Source organism: Cervus canadensis, chromosome 5 (assembly GCF_019320065.1).
Source record: "Cervus canadensis isolate Bull #8, Minnesota chromosome 5, ASM1932006v1, whole genome shotgun sequence".
In the NCBI taxonomy this organism is placed as follows: Eukaryota; Metazoa; Chordata; class Mammalia; order Artiodactyla; family Cervidae; genus Cervus; species Cervus canadensis.
Genome location: NC_057390.1, coordinates 6,061,710 through 6,083,399, shown reverse-complemented (window position 1 = coordinate 6,083,399; position 21,690 = coordinate 6,061,710). Strand labels below are relative to the sequence as shown.

At 43.8% G+C, this 21,690-nt stretch overlaps 1 protein-coding gene across 2 annotated transcripts in view; it reads left to right on the top strand.

Annotated features, from left to right (window-relative positions):
* Positions 1 to 697: 697 nt before the first annotated feature.
* RNF149 (ring finger protein 149) overlaps positions 698 to 21,690 on the top strand; it is a 31,264-nt gene continuing 10,271 nt past the window's right edge. Inside the window, exons 1-5 of one of the 2 annotated variants that reach the window (XM_043467973.1) lie at positions 698 to 1,291; positions 12,838 to 13,082; positions 13,910 to 13,978; positions 17,551 to 17,633; positions 19,928 to 20,024. In XM_043467973.1, coding sequence (XP_043323908.1) covers positions 853 to 1,291; positions 12,838 to 13,082; positions 13,910 to 13,978; positions 17,551 to 17,633; positions 19,928 to 20,024 — 933 coding nt within the window. In that variant the 5' untranslated portion in view covers positions 698 to 852. Of the gene's footprint in view, positions 1,292 to 12,831; positions 13,083 to 13,909; positions 13,979 to 17,550; positions 17,634 to 19,927; positions 20,025 to 21,690 lie in introns of both variants that reach the window. The other variant, XM_043467972.1, reaches the window with a different exon arrangement.

The following is a 21,690-nucleotide window of genomic DNA, read 5'->3' as shown; positions in this document are numbered from 1 at the left end:
TGGACTATCACCCAGTTTTTATTTCCAAACAGTAATTTTCTCTTTTTATTTACTGCTGTACCATTTAAGTGCTCGTCTAAACAAGTAGTTTGATGCACTAACTTAAAAACTACAGACTATACATGAAATACCGAGATCAATTAGCCTTAGAAAATCGGCAACAAAAGTGATCTGAAAAATTCGTGCAGCTTTGGAGTTTTTAAGCTGTTTTCCAGTGTTTTAGACAAGCAAGGCCTTTGCCACGTGCCTCACACAGTAAATTCTTCATAAACATCCGCTCAGTGATTTTACACAATCACGCTCCCACGCTTCTCGGCCGGCTCGTGAAGTTCCCCGTTTCTCGGGGCGGGGTGCGGGTGGGGGCGGGTGTGTCACTTCCCCAGGTTTCTGGGCACTGGAGCTCCTGTTGCATAAGCTCGGCCCCTGGCCACTGGGGCCCGGCGTGGCGCAAGGCGCGGCGTGATATCCCACACCCGCTTCTCGAGATCCGCTAGGTAAAGAGAGATGCTCTATGACACTCGTGGAGCCTGGGCCCGCGATTCTGGCGCCAAGGTCTGCGCAGGGGAGGTGCCAGAGCAGGCCACGCCCCCACAGCAACAACACACCCCCTGCCGCCGCTCCGTCAGGTGCGCGTGCGCCACCGCCCCGCCCGCCAGCCCCGCCCTTGCCCCGCCCCCCGTCGCCGCTCCTTCAGGTGCGCGTGCGCCGCGGCGCCGCTTGCAGACTGGACTCGCTCTTTCCCGGCTGGGTAGCGAGACTTCGCTTCTCCGCTCTCCTCAGCGGCCTCGTCGGCAGGCGCCCTCCGGCCCCTGCCGGGAGTCGCCCGGCTCCCGGCCGGTCCCCTTGTGGTCCATGGCGTGGCGGCGGCGGCCCGAGGCCCGGGGCGCGCTGGCGCTGCTGGCGCTGGCCCTGTGCGCTCCTGGGGCCCGGGGCCGGGCTCACGAGTGGTTCTCGGCTGTGGTGAGCACCGAGTACGTGGACCCGCAGACCAACCGGAGCGTGAGGAGCGTCTCGGAGAGCGGCCGCTTCGGCGACAGCTCGCCCAAGGAGGGCGCGCGGGGCCTGGTGGGCGTCCCGCGCGCGGAGGACCGCGACCCCGAGGGCTGCGAGGCCAGCACTCGCTTCCTCGTGCCCGGCGGCCGGGGCGCCGCGCCCTGGGTCGCGCTGGTGGCGCGCGGGGGCTGCACCTTCAAGGAGAAGGTGTTGGCGGCGGCGCGGAGGAACGCCTCGGCGGTGGTCCTGTACAACGAGCAGCGCCAAGGCAACCTCACCGCGCCCATGTCCCACGCGGGTGAGCCGCCGGCGCGCGGGCACGGGCGGGGCGGGGCGGGGCGGCCGTGCGCCGGAGCCCCAGCAGACCGCGAGGTCCTCTGCCGGGACCCCGAGGGGCGGCGGTGATGGGCTCCGGACGTCGGGACCTGCGAGGGTAGCGCCAGCTTGGCTCGGTGTGACCCCCGGTGCTCTAAGGAGGGAGGCGAGCGCCCGGACAGGATTCCATCTTCTCCCCGGGTCGTTCAGGTGAAAGGTACCCTGTGCAGGAAGGAGGAGGCAGGAACGGAAGACTTTAAAACCCGCATGAGGAGGATTGTGGTTCTCACCGGCGGAAAGTCTCTTTAATCAGGAGTCCCTTGCCAGTGTTTCCCAAAGTCAGATGGGGCTGGAGTGGAAGCTCTTTTCCAGGGCTTTGCAGGGTCTGGCAGTCCCTTCACCATGTAAGGCGGTGGCTCGGTGACGCTGTGGTTTCTTCACTTTAATAATGTACGTCAATATTCTAAACTTTAAAGTGAGACAGTCTGGATTTAACTGAGTCCGAAAACCCAGCCTTAAGTTGAATATGTTTTCTCACTTGCTAAAGAGAAGATTGTGATACTGGCTCCTTTGTCAGAGTCCTTGAATGGAGTTTAGATGAAGTTTTTTAAAGTGATCATGCAGGGAAAGATTTTGTTCTTAGCTAGGCAACCCTTCCCACAGGCGGTTTTCGGAGGCAACAGGTTACATCTTCAAGCACTTGTGAGAGTTTGAAAGGTTTATTTTGCAAGGGTTCTCATTCTCAGAAAGGGCTTCCTGGGTGGCTCAGAGGTAAAGAATCCGCCTGCAATGCAGGAGACTCAGGTTTGATCCCTAGGTCAGAAAGATCCCCTGGAGGAGGGCCTGGGCAAGCCACTCCAGTAGTCTTGCCTGCAGAATCCCATGGACAAGCCTGGTGGACTACAGCCCATAAGGTCACAAAGAGTCGGACACAACTGAAGCAACTTAGCACACAGGCATGCATCATTCTCAGAACTGAAATTCCAAGTACTATTCAACTGATACAGAGTGTGATGGCCTTCTAAGATCAGACTCACTCTGAACTTCTTGGGATCAAAATCTTCAGTTTCTCCTGCTGCAAGTCAGACATCCTTTTTCCTCTGTACTTTTTGACTTTTGTTCTGTTTTGGCTTCTTGAATGAAAGTTCAGAATACCTGTAAAATGAGGACTGAAGGGTGACTTTGGACTTGGCCTGTCTTAGCAGAGTGATGGGACGGAAGTCAGTTCAGAGGTGGGGAAGTGAGACTGTTAGAATGATTCTTTCAAGACGTTGGCTGGCGAGGGCTGGGGAGGTGCTGAGCAACGGGTAAAAGCTGGGGAGAGGTGGGATGAACGGTATAGTGAGTGAGGCATGTTGAAGTTGGATGGTGGAGAAGAGGTAACTGAAAGAGTCAGGTCTTTGGGAAGGATGGCGGCTATGTCCAGGATTCTCGGAGGGGTTGACCTCTGATAGAAGAGGGGGGAATTCCTCAATTGCAACAGAGAGGAAGTGGGTTTGGGGAGGAAATGGGAGCAGATGTCCATGCGGTGGCATTGGGCAAGGCAGCACCTTTGGTGCAGTTATTCCAGTTGTTTTTTACCCAAGTCATGTTTCTGCAAAACTCATGAGAAGTGCTTTTGGAGTTCACAGAGCGTTCCAGACGCATCCTGTGGACAGGGTTCTGTTGGAGAAGAGAGGGCAGTGTGCCAGGATTCTCCGATGCTGGGTCCTTGCGTTCACTTCTGAGTCTGCAGCTTCCTGTGGGCTTTCTCTTTTCCATGGCAGTTCTTTTCCATCCCACAATTTTCTCAATGTGTTTACTGCATTTTTTGGCAATGACACTAACATCCTTCCAGGCTAATCGCACTTTTCTAACCATGGTTCAGCAGTCTTGCTTGCTTATCTTACGGACATATAATTTATCCAGGCTCAGAAAGCCCCTCATTGATGCTCATTTTAAATCTTCTTGCAAGCTTCTGTTACCATTCTCAGTGTCCATTTTAGTCTGTTTCAGTGTAAGATTACTTCTGTTTGAGGAAAGAGACAAAAGTAACAGCATTAGCAGTTTTTTAAAAAATGTGTGAAAGTTCCCAGTGCAGAGTCAGTTTTCTGCTTACAGCCCTTTGAGGTAGGTGCTTTAACCCCATTTTACAGATGAGGAGACTGATGTTCGAAGAATTGAAATGACTGGCCCCCGGGAACAAGGCAATCTATGGCCAGATAATTCTTTATTGCAGGGGCCTGTCTTGGCCTGTATCCACAGGATTCCCGTTGTGACAGCCAGAAATGTCTCCAGATATTGCCAAATGTCCGGGGGCAGAGAGGATGGCAGTAACATCCCAGATTTGAACTGCTGACTTAAAAGGAGACCAGTGGGTTACACAGAGGAAAAGCTGAAATCCACTTAGTCCATTGACTAGTCCAAGCAGAAATATAAGGGCCTGTGCTGTGTTGGTGACTAGAAATGGAAAAGAAGGTCCCTTTCATTCTCAGAACTCAGTCCTGCCGGGGACAAGGGTACGACTGTATCATGTCTTTTTGAGAATGGATTGGCGTTAAGAATGGAGTGAATGGAACTAAGTCAGAAGAGGAGCTGGCTTTGACAGACTTAGATTTTAAAGGTTACACAGAACCTTGACAGCAGCTCAGACTTTGTAGTTTTTCCTATTTTGTCAGAATGTGGCTGGAGCCAGTAAAAACTACTGATCCGTGGTTCTCAATGTTCCTGTGATACTCGGGGTCTGTGTACATAGGTCAGGTGGCTGCTACTGAACTCCGATTGTGATGATCTCCTCCCAAGTCTCAGAATTTCAACAGTTTTTCTTTTTTCTTTGTTTTGGCTGTGCCGGTTCCTCACTGCTGCACGGGCTTTCCTCTAGTTGTGTCAAACGGGGACTACTCTCTAGTTGCAGGTTTCTCACTGTGGTGTCTTCTGCTGTTGTGGGGGCTTCCCAGGTGACGCTAGTGGTAAAGAACCTACCTGCCAAAGCAGGAGATATAAGAGACTCGGGTTTGGTCCCTGGATCGGGAAGATCCCCTGGAGGAAGAAATGGCAACCCACTGCAGTATTCTTGCCTGGAGAATCCCATAGACAGAGGAGCCTGACGGGCTGCAGTCCATGGGGTCACTAAGAGTTGGACACGACTGAAGTGACTTCCCATGCACACATACTCTTGCGGGGCGCGGACTTAAGTAGTTGCTGCTCCTGGGCTCGGCCTCTAGAGCACAGGCTCAGTAGTTGTGGGGCAAGGGCTTAAATTAGTTGCTTCTTGGCACATGGGATCTTCCTCGATCAGGGATTGAACCCGTGTCTCCTGCATTATCAGGCTGATTCTTTACCACTGGGCTACCAGGGAAGCCCCTCAGCAGTTTTTCTTAAACCCTGTTGCTTGACTGCCAAGATCTAGTACAAGATGTTGTGAACTTAAGTCAGTATTTTATTGTGGCTCCAAAATAAGTTGTGACTTTAAGATAATATTCTGTCAGGACTGTAACAGCCCTCAGTGTGAGGACTGTTACTGTGATGCCCAGGGTTGGTTCCCTTTCCTTTGACAGATGAATAGAGAGTGGCCAGTCTGGGCCACATACGGCACCTGCTTGCGGGTAGAAATGCCTAAGACACATACCAGCCTTTGAGGAGTTCACGGCTTAGTGGAGTGATAAACAGACCTTTCCAGGCCCTATGGTTGAGCCCTCAACAGAATTATATGCCCAAGTGCTTAGAAAGCATAAAGGAGAGGCATCCAATGTAGGTCCTGCAAAGGTATTAGAGGCTATTTTGACCAAGAAGAGTAAAAATTGATATAAATCAAGCTGTTGAAACGAAAGCTTTTAGAGAGGATTGGCCTTGATGTGGTGACTGCTAGTTAATTACAGGCCAATCCTCCAGCTGACGTCTTGAGTGGCTGTTTAGACTGGCACTTTCCTTGTGTCAGCAATTTACTGAGGCCAGGTGTTGGCAGGGCTGAGAGGTGTGTTTGGGGAAGGGGCCAGTGTGGGGGTGGCAGGAGATGACACGTGATAGAAAGTCCCTTAGCTTGAGAGAGATGTACAGTCTGTGTTTGCAGAGCGTGGGAAATGGTCTTTTATGAGTGAGTGGTGCTCAGTGATCTTGAATGCTTTGCCCTCACAAATGAGCTAAACATTTAGATTTGAGTTTAGCTTGTAGTTTGGTGCTCTAGGAAGAGATGGTGCCCTGCAGCCTCATAGCAGGTGGGATTAACTCAGACTGTTCCCAGCTAGCAGGCAGACGGAGTCTTGAAGGACAGCTTAAGTTGAAGGTTTCTGGGTGAATGTGGTATGGGGGCTATGTGAGGAGCTGTAGGACCTTCTGGGTGACAAGAGTTGCCTTGCCTAAGACCGAAGGACTGAGATGAAGTAATGCATTTAGCAAAACTGCAAAGATTGTTGAGTGCTGTACTCGACAAATACAGAATATTCTTGAGCAAGCCAGATTTCTCCAAAACAAAATGTGAAATTCCAAGATGAGAATTGCATGTGTTTTTGAGTCTTCATCACTCATCTCAGCCAACCATAAAGACATTTGTTTTTTTTGCATGATAGCTCACGTTCTGGAGACGTTTCCATTCCATTCATATTCCATGTACTATTTCCCCTGCAAAAGGAGTCTCTGATATTCTCCTCCCCTTGGGTCAGTTTAAGGATAATAACCAGAAGAGAAACCAGTTTTTCAGGTCGACTGATTCATATAGAAACCATTCTATTGGGTCATTGCGTGTGACGCTGGAGCTACAAAAACTAATAAATAGGAACAGTAGTCCTTGTCTAGTGAGGAGACTCACGAAGACGTTATGTGTGTATGTGTGTGCTAAGTTGCTTCAGTCATGTCTGACTCTTTGTGACCCTGTGGACTGTAGCCCGACAGGCTCCTCTGTCCATGGGGTTCTCCAGGCAAGAAAATTGGAGTGGGTTGCTGTGGCCTCCTCCAGGGGATCTTCCCGACCCAGGGATTGAACACACATCTCTTATGTCTCCTGCATTGGCAGGCAGGTTCTTTACCACTAGCGCCATCTGGGAAGCCCAAGACATTCTATAACAGGTGAATAAAAACAAGTGTACTTAAGAGGCATTGCTGTATCGTATACACAGAGGTGTGGGGATGCTGGAAACCAAGGTTGAACCTGTGCTGAATCTTAATTCTTCCATGTTGGGTGCAGGATGGAGAGACTGTGGATGTTATTGGAAAAAAAGAAAACCTAAAAGGTCATGGGATTCTCATGCTGGAGCTTTAAAGTGCTTTTTTTAAAAAAAATTCTTACTTTTAATAGTTTTATAGTCATATTTACATACATTTACAAATTGTTAAGTTTACAGTTATGAAAGCATACCAGTTTTTATGTTTTGGCATATTAAAGTAAAATTATAATAGTAACCTCTCACCATTGGGTATCTTTGGTGTATTTTTCCTTCCAAAGGAAGCTATTTATTTTTATGTTTTTAAACTTTTTATTTTGTGTCGGGGTACGCAAATACCCCTAACAGTGTTGTGATGGTTTGAGGTGAACAGCAAAGGGATAAAATGCATTTCTTGCTGCCTGCATCAGTTTTCTAGACCAGAAATCTAATCTACCACTTTAAATATTTTAGTAGTTCCTGTCTCCTTCAAGAGAATGTTGAAATCTACTTTAAATAGTTTCCTAGGGAGGAGAAGTGGTACACTAGACTCATATGACCCTGCAGAATTTTGAAGCTGTAGACCAAGACAGGTTTTTTTTTTTTACATTTTCTGTTTGTTTTTGACAAGGTGGTAAGAGGAACTATTATTTTTCAAGAAGGTTTATGGTCATGTGCTCTATGCAAGACCTTGAGTTACATCTAAGGAATACAACAAACTGCCTTCCAGGAGTTAGTGACTGGGGGTTGTTTGCGGGGAGGGGCGGGCATTGCACATAACGACCTTTTTTGGTGATTGGTAGCAACGCGTGGCTTGGGGAAGAAAAACATTCAAAGGGTTTTTTCTTCCCCTGTCCCAGGACTTTGAGCGTCTTTGCCTTCTGTGAGGAAATTCAGCTATTTGGTTTGGAAATCAGCTGTGACTTGCTCTCTCAGGCCACCAGGGCTCTAAGACTGGCCCAGGGAGGCTATGATAGGAGGACAGGGCAGAGCCAGACAGGGGCCTGTGCTAGGTACCCCTGGGGGCCGTGCACCCAGTGACCCTAAGCTCAACTGCCCTGCCTCCATTCATCCCCCAACACGTCCCAGAAAAGCCAGTCATGGGATAGAAGAAGTCTTAATTCTGAATTTCATGATTTAAAGTAGTTTCAGAAGGGACTTTCCTGATGGTGCAGTGGTTAAGACTCATCACTTCTAATGCAGGGGGCCCAGGTTCAATCCCTGGTCAGGGAACTAGATCCCACATGCTGCAATGAAGACTCGGTGCAGCCAAATGAATAAATGTTAAGTAAATATTTTTAAAATAGAGTAGTTCACAGAGGCAGTCTTGCTGCTTCAGTGGCTAAATCATGTCCGACTCTTTGCCACCCCATGGACTGCAACATGCCAAGCTTCTTTGTCCTCCACTGTCTCCCAGAGTTTTCGCAAATTCATGTCCGTTGAGTCGGTGATGCCATCCAACCATCTCATTCTCAATCACCCCCTTGTGCTCCTGCCCTCAATCTTTCCCAGCATCAGGGTCTTTTTCCAGTGAGCCGGCTCTTCGCATCAGGTGGCCAAAGTATTGGAGCTTCAACTTCAGCATCAGTCCTTCCAATGAATATTCAGGGTTGATTTCCTTTAGGTTTGATTGGTTTGATCTCCTTGCAGTCCAAGGGACTCTCTGTACTTAGAGTGTAGCAAATTTTAGCCCTCAGCCCAGGCACAGTGTTATTACTTTTTAATGATTTCTTACAACTTAGTGAACTAAGCATTTTTTAGGGGAAAAACATGAGATTGGTGCTGGAGAAGTTTCCCGTTCAGGTGTGCTTCTGATAGCCAGCGTGTTTCTGCAGCCCCTCCCTTGAAGTTTCAGGTGTTCTCAGCTCATCCGCCATCCCTCACTCATTTAGGTAACAAATATTCATTGAACACTTACTATGTGCCAAGCTGCATGGGGCACTGGTGGTAATGAGATAAACAGGATACGTTTATGTATATTGAGTCACTAAGCAAGCCAGACCAGTCACCAATGCAAATATGCTTTTATGATGGTACACCGCCTAGAAAACCTCCCTTCTTTTTGCTTGATAAACTCTTCCTGTCCATCAAGATGCACTCCCTGCCCAGGGGAAAGTTCCTTCCCATCCCAGTAAATATGATCACCTCATTTCTGCAGCTTTTCCTTATTCCACATTATCATTCAATAATCAACAGTCCAAAATAGAAAAACTGTCATTTCCATTGTACAGCTGAAGAAGTAGTCTCAGAGGACCCAGACATGAATTGTCAGGGGAAGGTTGGAGCCCAGCCTGGTGGTCCTGAAGCCTGTGTTCCCCCACCCCCTCCCCCACCCCCCAGTCACAAGGGGGAGAGGCAGAGGTGCACTTAGGAACTGGGTCTTCAGGCCCTGCAACTGGCTTTTCAGGTGCTGCGTCACATTGAGCAATTCTCTTTAAGATGTCTCAGCCCTGGTCTGTAAAATGATCACTCGCCTCTTTCTGCCTCAAGTGAAGTATGATACAGACATGAAAATGCTTGAGAGTTGGTTTCTGCATTAGCAACCAGAGATTGTTCTGTGAGTACAGAAATTGTACCTGTAACCATAGCATAGAAACGTTTTTGTTTTGTGTATAAACATGGAGACGGGTCCATGGGGTTCACTATACTGTCCGTCCTGCTTTAGTATGTGCTTGACATTTTCCATTAAAGGAAACTTTTTTAGCTTATGAAAAGGGTCTGCAGCTTACAAGGCACCCCATAATCGTACATGGTATAGTTCTCCTAATTGTTTCTGTATTCGTCTTTCTCAGCTACTAGCTGTTTGTTTCCCTGAAGGCAGGAAATGCCTTGCTCCTTACTGAGCCTCCCCAGGGATGACGTAGAGGATTGTGCGAGCACTCGGGCAGCCGTGGCACTTGCCAAGTGACACTTTTAGGGCCGGGTCACAGCATCGGCTTCTAGACAGGAGCCACCTTAGAAGGCTGCTCTTCTAGGGTTTCAGTAACTAAATCCCCACGGTCGAGGGCCACAGCGGATTTGCTACGGATTAAATTTTCTCCCCACAATAAAATAGTGTTAGAATGTGGTTTCAGTGTAATGCCGGAGAACAATCTTTAAATGTATTTTTTTAGGTTAGTTTTTGAATAGATAATATGTACACAGGGCAGAGAATTTCTACTGTGTCCAGCTCTCTCCCCTCACCACCTCTGCCAAGGCAGGTGCTGCTCTGTATTCGTGTGATCTTCAGGGGTGTCTGTATTGATATGACCACGTAGACCTCTTGTCCACGCAGGTTTTTTTACATGATGCTTTTTTTTCCTCTGTCTTGACTGCCGTCAATAGTAATAGAGCTGCTGCCTCAGTCTGTACACATAGTATAATTTACATAATGGTTTTCTTGTTGATTGACATTTAGATTTTGATAGCAAAAACTTAGAAAAGGGACTTCCCTGGTGATCTAGTGGTTAAGAGTTCACCTTCCAATGCAGGGGGATTGGGAGTTCCAGGAAAACATCTGCTTCTGCTTCATGGACTACACGAAAGCCTTTGACTGTGTGGATCACAACAAACTGGAAAATTCTGAAAGAGATGGGAGTACCAGACCACCATACCTGTCTCCTGAGAAACCTGTATGCAGGTCAAGGAGCAACAGTTAGAACCAGACAAGGAAGAATGGACTGGAAAAAGAGTACGTCAAGGCTGTATATTGCCACTCTGCGTCTTTAACTTGTATGCAGAGTACATCATGCAAAATGTCAGGCCAGATGAATCACAAGCTGGATTCAGGATTGCCAGAAGAAATATCAATAACCTCAGGTAGGCAGATGATACTCTAATGGCAGAAAGAGAAGAGGAACTAAAGAGCCTCTTGATAAGGTCAAAAAGGAGAGAGAAAAACTGGCTTAAAACTCAACATTTAAAAAACAAATATCATGGCATCTAGTCCCATCACTTCGTGGCAAATAGAAGGGGATAAAGTGGAAACAGTGGCAGGTTTTCTTTTCTTGGGCTCCAAAATCACTGCAGATGGTAGCTACAGCCATGAAATTAAAAGACATTTGCTCCTTGGAAAGAAAGCTATGACAAACCTATACAGAGTATTAAAAAGCAGAGACATCACTTTGCTGGCAAAGGTTCGTCTAGGCAAAGCTGTGGTTTTTTCAGTAGTCATATATGATGTGAGAGTTGGACTGTAAAGAACCCTGAGCACCAAAGAATTGATGCTTTCTGATTGTACTGGAAAAGACCCTTAAGAGTCCTTTGGACTGCAAAGAGGTCAAACCAGTCAATCCTAAAAGAAATCAACCCAGAATATTCATTGGGAGGACTGATACTAGAGCTGCAAAACTTTGGCCATCTGATGCGAAAAGCCAACTCATTGGAAAAGACCCTAATGCTGGGAATGATGGAAGGCAAGAAGAGAAGGGGGCGAGACAGAGGATTAGTTGGTTGTATGGCATCACTGACTCAATGGACAGGAGTTTGAGCAAATTCTGGGAGATGGTGTTGGGCAGGGAGGCCTGGCATGCTGCAGCCCATGGGGTTGCAGAGTCAGACATGACTTAGCAACTGAACAACAAAAACATTGAATTGTACACTTATTTAAAAGAGTGAATTTTCTAGCATGTGAATTATATCTCACTAAAATTGCCTTTTAAAAATCAAAACCCAGTTGTGTTTTCTGCAAACTCACTTCATTTTCTTTGTCTTTCTGTTGCTCTTTTTCTTATAGGAAATTAGTTTTTGTCTTTGTTATGTTACATGTATTTTCCCCCTGCTGGCCATTTGCTCTTTTGATCTTGAGTCCTTGATTTTGCTTTCTTTTAGTCAGAACAGACAATTTTTGCTTTTATGTAATTGGTTAGTTGCTCAAATCTTTTTTTTTAAAAGAAGTTCTGAGGTGATTTTTCACACTTGGAAAGGTTTTTCTTCAATATTATTTATTTTTTAATGTCCATGTTTCTTCTGGCTCTTCTCTATTTTTTCTTTTTTATATATTTACATCTTGGATTTTTTTAGAATTTAATTTTGGCTGTAAGTTGTGAAGAAAGGATTCATCTTTTTTATCCTTAGATGGTACTCAGTTGCTCCCATACTTTTTTTTTCTTTTTTTTTTTTTTTTACATAGTCCATTTTACCCCATTGATTTGAAATCCACTTTCATCATTTACTGAATTCTTTTATGTTTTGGGGTCTAATTTCTGGGCTGTCATATGCTACTACCACACTCTTTTAATTATTTTGACTACAAAGGCTAGTTCAAGTTTTATTTACAAAGTTTTCCTAATCTTGATTATTTTTCCCCTAAGTGAACATTAGAAGCAGAATTTTTAGGGTTTTTAAAATCCCATTGATAATTCTAAAGATTAACTTATAGATGAAAAGTGAAAGTGTTAGTTGGTCAGTCATATCCAACTCTTTGTGACCCTCACCAGCTGTAACCCGCTAAGCTCCCCTGTCCCTGGGGTTTCCCAGGCAAGAATACTAGAATGGGTCGCCATTCCTTCTCCAGGGATATCCCCGACCCAGGGATTGAACCTGGGTCTCCCAAATTGCAGGCAGATTTTTTTTTACCATCTGAGCCACCAGGGAAGCCCAATTTATAGATAGGTTCATGTAAAATTGGCATTTATATCCCTTCTTTTTTATTTCTCTTACTTTTTTGTCCTGTCTGCTCATGAATTCAGAACAACATGAAATAATACCGAACAGAGGAGGAATTCTCCAGTTGCTTCCCTGAGTTAATGGGCACACTCGGGCGTTTGTATTAATATTTACAAGTGAAATTGGTTTTTGTGTGTTTTTTTGGTTTTTTTTTTTTTACCATGTTTGGTTTAATTATGCTAGAAATAATTTTAAGACTTCTTTTTTTAAAAATCTGCTGTGGAACACTTTATATGTTGCTCTTTAAAGATTTGAGAGTAGAATTCTCTTATGAAACTGAATGGGGGAGGTGGGGGGGCTCTTGCTTTCAAGGGGGTATTTCTTAGTGATTTATTCTGTTTTTTTTTTTTTTTTTAGCTGTTACAAGTAGAGCTGCTGTGTATAATTGTGTGATAGTTTTTGTCTGGACACTTTTTCAAAGCTGTTTACTAAGCGCTAGGCATCTAGTGTTCAGGTCACAGGTGAGCCTTGTTTAGCTGTGGAAAAATCCAGCTGAGTTTCTCTGGCATGTGGGATCTTCCTGGGTAAGGGATCGAACTTGAGTGTCTTGCATTGTCAGGCAGATTCTTTACCACTGAGCCACCAGAGAAGCCTCTGTTCATTCTGTTCCTTGTGTAAACAGTCTGTGTTCTCCTTGGTCACCCATGTTGGTAACTTGGGCTTATGTCCCGTTTTATCAGTTTTCGGTCACGTGTGCGTGGAGCCATACTGTCTCCATATCTTATTTTGTGTTCTCGTGTTGATTGCTTTGTTCTTTACTAAGGAACAGGAAACATAGTGGTCATTATGGTTAGCTACCCAAAAGGAAGAGAAATTGTGGAACTTGTGCAGAAGGACATTCCGGTCACCGTTACCATCGGGGTGGGCACCCGGCACGTCCAGGAGTACATCAGCGGTCAGTCCGTGGTCTTTGTAGCCATTGCCTTCATCACCATGATGATTATCTCATTGGCCTGGCTAATATTTTACTACATACAGCGCTTCCTATACACCGGCTCACAGTTCGGAAGTCAGGTAACTGTCTTTCTTTAACTTTGCTTTTTAAAAGATCGTTGGTAAATATTTCCTGTGTATATTTTTTTAAACTATTAGACAATATTCTCAATTTCATTATTTATAATATTTAAGTATTGATATGTGGGAGTTTTTTTAAAAATAAGTTTTAAATTAGAATATATTCAACTTTATGTGCTGTAGGAAGTCAGGTCATCTCTCACTCCTGCAAAGATCCTCTCTCCTTTCCAGACATAAAGGGGTGACAAAAAGGCATGAAGTCGAGGGGGGTGGGGGGACATGGTTGTGTTTTGGAAGAGAACTGGGCCTGCCTGTCTCCACAGCGGAGCTGCATTCAGAGCCATTTGTCTGTGGGGGTGCTGGCTCAGTAGCAGCAGAGCAGGGCCCTGTGGGTCCCACACTCACCTGTTGTCTGGAGAACCACCCTTCCTGGCTGCTGAGGCAGCAGATGGTCATTGCTGGGTCACCTTCTGCCTCTGACCAGAAAGCCTCTGTCCTTTTAGGGGCCTTCACAGATGAGTGTATGGAGCCCCGTCCTCAGCTGACTACATTCTTACCAATAATCAAACATAAGATTGGTTCCTTCTTCAGGCATGGAATTGAATATAAGTATTCTTGATCAAACAGCTCTTAAGTTACACATGACTGTTCTGTACCTTAGGGCTTAAAAGGTAGTTTTTTGTTGTTTTTTAAGTTATTTCATTGTAGTCACCAAATTTTTGCTTTTTATGACTTTTTTTCCCATAGCTTGCTTACACTATATGAATTTTTAAAATAGCAACTTAAACATTTCAATAATAATAATAATAATAATTTTCTTCCCTAAGAGCCATAGAAAAGAAACAAAGAAAGTTATTGGGCAGCTTCCTCTTCATACTGTAAAGCATGGAGAAAAGGTAATATTTTCATGGTTGTTTTTTGTTTGTTTATAATATAAATCTGGGGATATCCCTAAGACTTTGCCTTCCAATGCAGAGGGCGTGGGTTAGATCCCCTTGGTCGGGTAGCTAAGATCTCACATACTTCTCAGCCAGAAAACCAAAACATAGAACAAAACAAATTGTAACAAATTCAATAAAGACTTTAAAAATGGTCTACATTAAAAAAAAATCTTAAAAAATATATGTATATATATAAAATACCAATCCATTTATATGTCTCATCTAACAGTGTTGATCATGGAGTTTTGGCTAGTTTGTTAATTTTGACATGTGTTCATTTTAAAGAAGAGTTGACTGAAACACTCCAGGGTATGTGAAGAGCCTTCTGTACCTTGCTGCCCAGGAAGGTACCCCTAGCCGCATACACCTGTCTGAATTTAAATGAACTGAATTAAACTGAAAACTCAGCTCCTCAGTCACCCTGGCTGCATGTCCAGTGCTCAGGTGGCCATACTGGTTACTTGCTGCCAGACTGGATGGCGCACTGAAGCTCCAGTCTCTCTACCAGAGACACTGAGGCTTAAATCCACCTCTGTTAAATCTTATACTCTGTCCATTCTCTCTGACTCCCTTAATTACAGGGAGAAAAGACTGGGATTTATGGAGAAGAGGAGAAAAGATGTTGAGTCCTAATCACTGGACCACTAGGGAAGTCTTTAAAAGGCCAAACTCAGCAGAGTTCAGAAGCATTTTTGCAATAAACCCTAAGTCTCAGAACCTCATGTTCTTAAAGGATAGATTCCTTACAAGGAAAACAGTTGCCAATGCAAGAATAGTTACTCTTTAATGGTCCGTTTTCAGTGCTGTGAAATGTTGAGGTGACATAGCTACGAGTGGGTTCCATCCTTTTGGTTTTCTTTTTTTCCTCCCTGAGTTGTTGAGACCTGGCCCACGCCGACACTGCAGCCTCCAATCCCCAAGTGCCCTTGGGTTCACGTTTCCTCTTATGGCCTACTTAAAGGATTAGAGCTTTAGGACAATACTCATTACATTTATAGACCTTTGACTTTAAAGCTTTGGGATCAGATACTGATGGTTCCTGTGGAATATTTACCATTAGGAGACTCTGGGAATTATATTGTTGGCTGCATCCTTTCCCAGATGCCTTACATTGTAGTGACGGTGAATTTGCAGACTTGGTGCAGAGTCCAGGTTTCTTTCCATGTGGCTGTATTTAAAAGGAAAAGTGAAAAAAAAAAATCCCATCTCATGGAAAGATTAACATATGATTTACAAATGACGAGGGTCTCTGGCGGAGGCTTGGAGAGAGAGAGAGTGTGTGTGTGTGTGCGTGCGTGCGTGGGGTGCACGCATGCAAGCTCAGTCATGTCCAGCTCTTTGCAACCCTGTGGACTATAGCCCGCCAAGCATCTCTATCCACGGAATTTCCTAGGCAAGAATACTGGAGTGCGTTGCCATTTCCTTTTCCAGGGGATCTTCCCTACCCAGGGATCTAACCTGAGTCTCCTGCATTGGCAGGCAGATTCTTTACCAGCTGAACCATCAGGGAAGAGCCCCCTGGGGGAGAGAGTCCCCAGCAAGTATCTTGAGACAGGCTGTGCATTCGGCTAGCACTTCCATGATAAGCACAGTTTTATGTTCCTCTTGAAATGTATCTTCTGCTCTCTGGCGGGAAATCTGTCCTTAAGTATGAGAAGACATAGATTGATATGTGTAATTTACTGCACAACGTCTTTGGGAACATAAGTCAATTGATATTACCCTCTTCCTGTACAGAACAGTTTTGAAAATATGCTTCTACAGACTATTGTCAGAAATAATGGTTAAAAAAAGTCTCCATAAATGATCCATGAGGTATATAGCTGGATTTTCAGGCAGTCTTACATGTTTAATTTGTGCAAATAAAGACTGTTTTTTCTTAAATCTACATCTTGTTGAGTTCCAGAGACTGGTTGTTTCCTAGTTTTTCTTATGGACTCAATCACAGTACTGTATAAGCTTGCAGACCATTAGGGAAGTAAAAATGATTTCATCATTCTTTCTTGGCGTGTGAGAAAAGGTGATAATGTCTAGTTGCAACATCTAATTTTAAGTTCAGTGACAAAGTTAATTTTAGTGCAATCTTTGATAGCAATATCCACATATAAAATCAGTTTTTACTGCTTGCTTGTTAACAAGGGACTCATGTGCTTAAAGGTACTTTTAAATAATTACATGATGACTGTGAAGCTGTGTTCCATAAAATTAACTTGCTAAAGCTACAGACACTGGTAACTGAGTCCCTATCCCAGAGTCCTGGAGGAGACAAGCTCATTGGCCAGATTTGGGTCAGGTGACCAGGTCGGCCATGCTTATTACTTTGGTTGATGGGCTGAAGCCAGGTGGACAGATCCAGGTGGTACACAGGAAAGTGGGATGAGCTGACACCCCCAGAAAGGTCATGACCCACAGACTCTCAGTAGCTGAAATTGTGTCACAAGACTGCTTCCCCAGAAATTTTTGTTTCTTTTTACCTTTGTTAACTTGATGTATGAAAAAGAAACTCAAGCTTCCCAGTGGTAAACAATCCACCTGCCAGTGCAGGAGACGTGCGTTTGATCCCTGGGTAGGGAAGATGCCCTGGAGGAGGAAATGGCAACACACTCCAGTATTCTTGTCTGGGAGATCCCATGGACAGAGGAGCCTGGTGGGCTACAGTCCATGGGATTGCAAAGTTGGACATGACGTAGTGACTTTGAAAAAAAAAAGGTAACTTATTTTAATTTGTGGTTCTTTTATCACTAGTGAGGTGAATATTTTCAGATACTTAGTCCGAAAGTATCTCATTTGTATTTTCTCATCTGTGAGTTGTAACTTTGCATTTTCTCATCTGCAAGTTATAACTTTGTTCTTTAGCATATTCTAATGAAACTGCTTTTGTATATTTCCAATGATTCCAAAAAACGTATATCTTATTAAATATTCATCCTCTTTTAAGTTTTATATTTGAAAATTTTTTTTATAATAAAACAGGCATTTGAATTTCTACAGCCCTTAAAAATATGATCACTTAAAAAAATGAACAGCCTCTTATTTAAACATTCGTGTCTGATTAGGTAGGCAATGAAATTTTTTCCTGTTCAAACAAATTCTTTTAAAAATAAAATCTTTTGATAGTGGTAAAAATAAATACCAAGTGGAAATTATCTGTATTTAATTTCAGGATGTAACAATGCTGACTAGAATTCATCATTGTTTTAGTTGAGTTGTAGTGAGTTTCGTTTTTGTTTAGTTTTTGTTGTAGTGAGTTTTACCAAGAGAATATTATTTACTAGTGTCAGTCGCTCAGTCATGCCCAACCCTGCAACACCATGGACTGTAGCCCGCCATGTTCCTCTCTCCATGGGATTTCCCAGGCAAGAATACTAGAGTGGATTGCCATTTCCTCCTACAGGGGATCTTCCTGACCCAGGGGTTGAACCCAAATCTCCTGCATTGGCAGGGGGATTCTTTACAGTTTGCGCCACCAGGGAAGCACATACTATTTGCTAAGGATACAGCAAATTCTTTGCTCTTCTTTTTTACAGGGGATTGATGTCGATGCTGAAAGTTGTGCAGTGTGTATTGAAAATTTTAAAGGAAGGGACGTTATCAGAATTCTGCCATGCAAGTACGTTCTCTTACTTCCTGAGATGTTAAAATTCACAAGTTTCAGGTTTCTGACCAAATATCCTGACAAGTTTCAGGATATGAAGATCTTACTATCAGGTGATATCTTGCAATCATCTCTCCTCTTAGAAAAGAAGCTCAAAGTCTTCAAGGTCCTCTTGTACTGTTTGACTTTAAGACTGTTTTGCTTGAAGACTTTAGGTGACCATTAAGACCCACTGTCTCATTTTGTTGCAGATTGGCTTTTTATCTTATAGGCAAGGAGGCTTCAGTAGGGTCCTGGGGGTCTATACTGTACATTTATCAATGGAGAAAGTCTGCCATGTTGGGAGAAAGGAACCTGAAGCTGACCAGGTGAAGGCCCTGGGTGAGAGGGCCAGGGACAGTCAACAGACCTGGCTCAGGCTCTGCTGCTATTATCATTGGTTTTTTTTTAGCTTTTAAATATTTTAATTCTTATGTTTTAAACTAGTGAACATTTTCTCAGACATTTATTAGAAATGTTATCCTTAAAGACATTTCCTGGTTATGTATTTTTATTTGTTATTTTTCTATGGAGATGCCTTTTATCTTAGATTAGGCTCTGCTGTTATTTGCACCCTGAGTTTGGATTCTTTCTGGGGTTGTGTGAAATAAATATTCCTCCTTTATTTAACTAGTTTTTTTTTTTTAAGCAATAGGAAATTGTTTCCTTTTTAATCATGAGGTGCTTTGATAACTTTTCTTTAAAAATTGCTTTGTCAGCAGAAAGGTGTACAGAGACTATGTTTTAAAGCTGGTCATTTTAAATTCTGCTTCGCACCGATTATAAGCAGGTCACAAGTTATCATGTAGTTGTGCCTCACTTTATGTTTGCGAGTGTTCAGAGTACATACCAGTACCTTATAGGAGATAAAGTTCTCAGGAGTTCTGTAGAGGACATGAAGTAATGAGGATCAGAATAACAAAATTAATTTCCCTGCTTCAAGATAGTGAACTTAAATCTACAGGAGTTCATGTGGGTTGGTGTGCTGGGTACTTAATGAATTGAGGTCAGTGTCAGTTGATGGTGTCCTGTAGAACATTATTAAAATAGAAAAGAATTATTATTCTAGGCTGGTTGAGGGCAAGCCTTTCTGACTTGAATGCCACACAGTGAGAAGCCAGATTTCCTTTTACAGGAAATGGAGATGCTCCTGTGGCCGAGCTGGGACTTGCACTCATATCATAAACAGCTGAGTGTATCCTGAATGTGCATGTATCCTGGTCTCCTTAGTGGGGTTTTCATTTCCTGCCCCCACCCCACCCCAGTTTTCTCCTATGATTTATTTCAACTAATTTCCCGATGGAACCAACATATTTGTTTTATTTTTCTCAAAACTATTCCTGTGGGTCAGTCTCAGTTTAAGGATGGACAGGTCACAAGACAAGCTGGGTTGGACCACCTTACGTCCTTACCTGCTGCTGTTTTTAACTGCCGTGACAGGTTTCCCTTTGGAGAAAAGGTCTTTAGACAATGATGACAGTAATAATAATGAAAAATTGCTGAGGATTTATAGTGCCCACTACCCTAGTAGTCACGTGGCATGTTTGCTCCTCAGAACAGCTTTTGGGGTAGGTGCAGAGGGACCTCAGGATCTAGCTCAGAGTCATAGCCTCCGATCACACCGCTGGCATCTGAGCCTAATCAGTGTGGTTCTGACCCCACACCCGCTTACCTGCAGCACAGATAAACTGTAGATTCATCACCCAAGAGGGGAGGTGAGCCAGTGAAGACATCAGTAAAAGAAGAAAATGCATGTGTGATTTCTTTTTTTGATTCTGAAACTAATGTGTTCATTCTAGAAAAATGTAGATGCTACAAAAATACATAAAGACAAAAAATAAGTGTGTAACTTGCAGCCCAAAGATGGCTTTAATATTTTAATTGATATTTTGTTGTATTTCTACTGGAGTCACTTTATATAAGATACTATCAGTTTTTTATTAGCTTGTTACTGTAGTTTACTCTTCAGTTTCTTAGGTCACATTCATTCCGATAAGGCTAACAGAGGCACATGAAAATACATTCCAACATGATACAGAAATAAACCATGCTGTTTTCATGAAGTGAAGGGGGAATTTCCCTCTAAATGCCAAATTCCATTTAATTTGGAAAGTAGAACAGGTAACCACCGAGGGTAAGTGGATACACTGGAATTTTGATATGACGGCATTTGACTTGTAAACAAGAAGATGAGTTGGTAGGATGTGTTATTTCCTTTATAAGGTATAAGCAATTATTTTAAGATATTAACACATACTTAATTTTTTTAGGCATATTTTTCATAGAATATGCATTGACCCATGGCTTTTGGATCACCGCACGTGTCCAATGTGTAAACTTGATGTCATCAAAGCCCTGGGATATTGGGTTTGTTATGTTTTTGTTTATATTCAATCTCTGCTCCCCCCACCCCACTGCCCCCATTTTCCCTGAGTGATTTGATTCTGTTCCTGACCAGAGGCAGGAGGAGTGAACCAGATGCTCCTTCTAGGGTTCTGCTGGTTCCTAAAGAAATTTTCCTCTATACTAAAAGTGAATTCTTAAGACATTCCCCCCAAATCAATGAACTTACGGAGTTATCGAATAATACACTAGGTATATGCTTAAAGTTCATACTTAGAGTGGTATTTTTGCTATATGTTGATCCTGGTCAGTGTCTTAGAAATAGTGAGTGTAAAACATCTGACCTGCAAGGAGCCAGGCGCACACTTTACATACAAGAAGCAAAAGCCAGCACCTCTGGACACGAGCTCGCCCAGTACCTGGGTTTCAGAGTCAGATACCGCAGGGGAAATTCCTGCTGCAGCGAACGTGCTCCATCACTTTGCCATTCTGGCCTGGTCACAGGACGGCGCTCAGAGAACAGAGCCAGGAGGGCGGAGTGAAAGCAGGTTATTGCAGCCGTGCACTGAATGACTTACGCAAGTCAAAGTATTGACTCCTGGCCCCTTGGGAGGGGAGCACTGTTCTAGTAACCACCTTTAGTAACCACCTTTAGTAGCCACCTTTAGTAGCCAGAAACACGAGCTTAGGGAGAAGTCGCTTACCTAAAGTCACGGGTGATGTGATGGGGTGTCAGCTTTCAGGTGTAAGTTTGCTTAATTCCAGGGTCCAAGCCCTCCTACCCAAAAGAGGGAAAACAGGTTTTCCTAGATTGTTATATTTTTAGAGTCTAAATAGAATCTGTTACTGTCCCAAGATACTCTTGGTTAAATATAAGTTGTTTTGAAACAGAGATCTATCTTTGAGAGAAGTAATTTAAATATCAGATAATATTATTCTTGTTGCTAAACATAAGAGGTTTTTGCAGTATTTACTAAAGAGACTTTTTTCTTATGATAATGGTTTTATGTGACTGTATCAGCCCTCAAAGCTGCAGGCCCCCTTCAAAATATTTTTCGTTTTCCAGCTCAGCATATCTTTAAAAGAGAGCTAAGGGACCATGCACTGTCTTAATAACCAGTGTGATTTTCTGTGAATTACAGTGTTCAAGTGTGAGTTGCAGAGGCCTCAGTGTGGATACACAGAGGGAGGCAGCACTGTCTCACCTGGATGTCTAGAAAATGTGTCTTTGCTCTAGAATCTCTAATGTTCATTGATTGGTTGTCTTTGATAACTGGTGGCTCTCCTCAGCTTGGCTGGTGTCCTGGGCTTTCTTAGTGACCGTGGCTCATTCCTGTCTTGCCCAGCCTTACTGGGACTGGGTCTTAAACAGTGGAAGCCAGGGATTAAACAGTGGTTTAATTTTAATTAAACGTGGTTTCCTGGCAGTTTTCCTCCTTTTCCTTCTGTGGATGCACTCTCAAACTCTTTGAGTTGCTATCTTCATTAGTTGGTAACTTTAAACCTGCTTTTCATTTGTGGAAAAGGCATTCCATTGACCTTAGCATTGAGACTGTTTTTGGAAATGTATCTACGTATATTTCACACGTTAAAAATCAAGACTCATTTTACATCAGGTTGTCTTGCTTTCAGAACGTTTCAGAAGGCTAGAATATGTGTTCCCAGAAAGGTTGTTTTCTGTTTTGAAGAA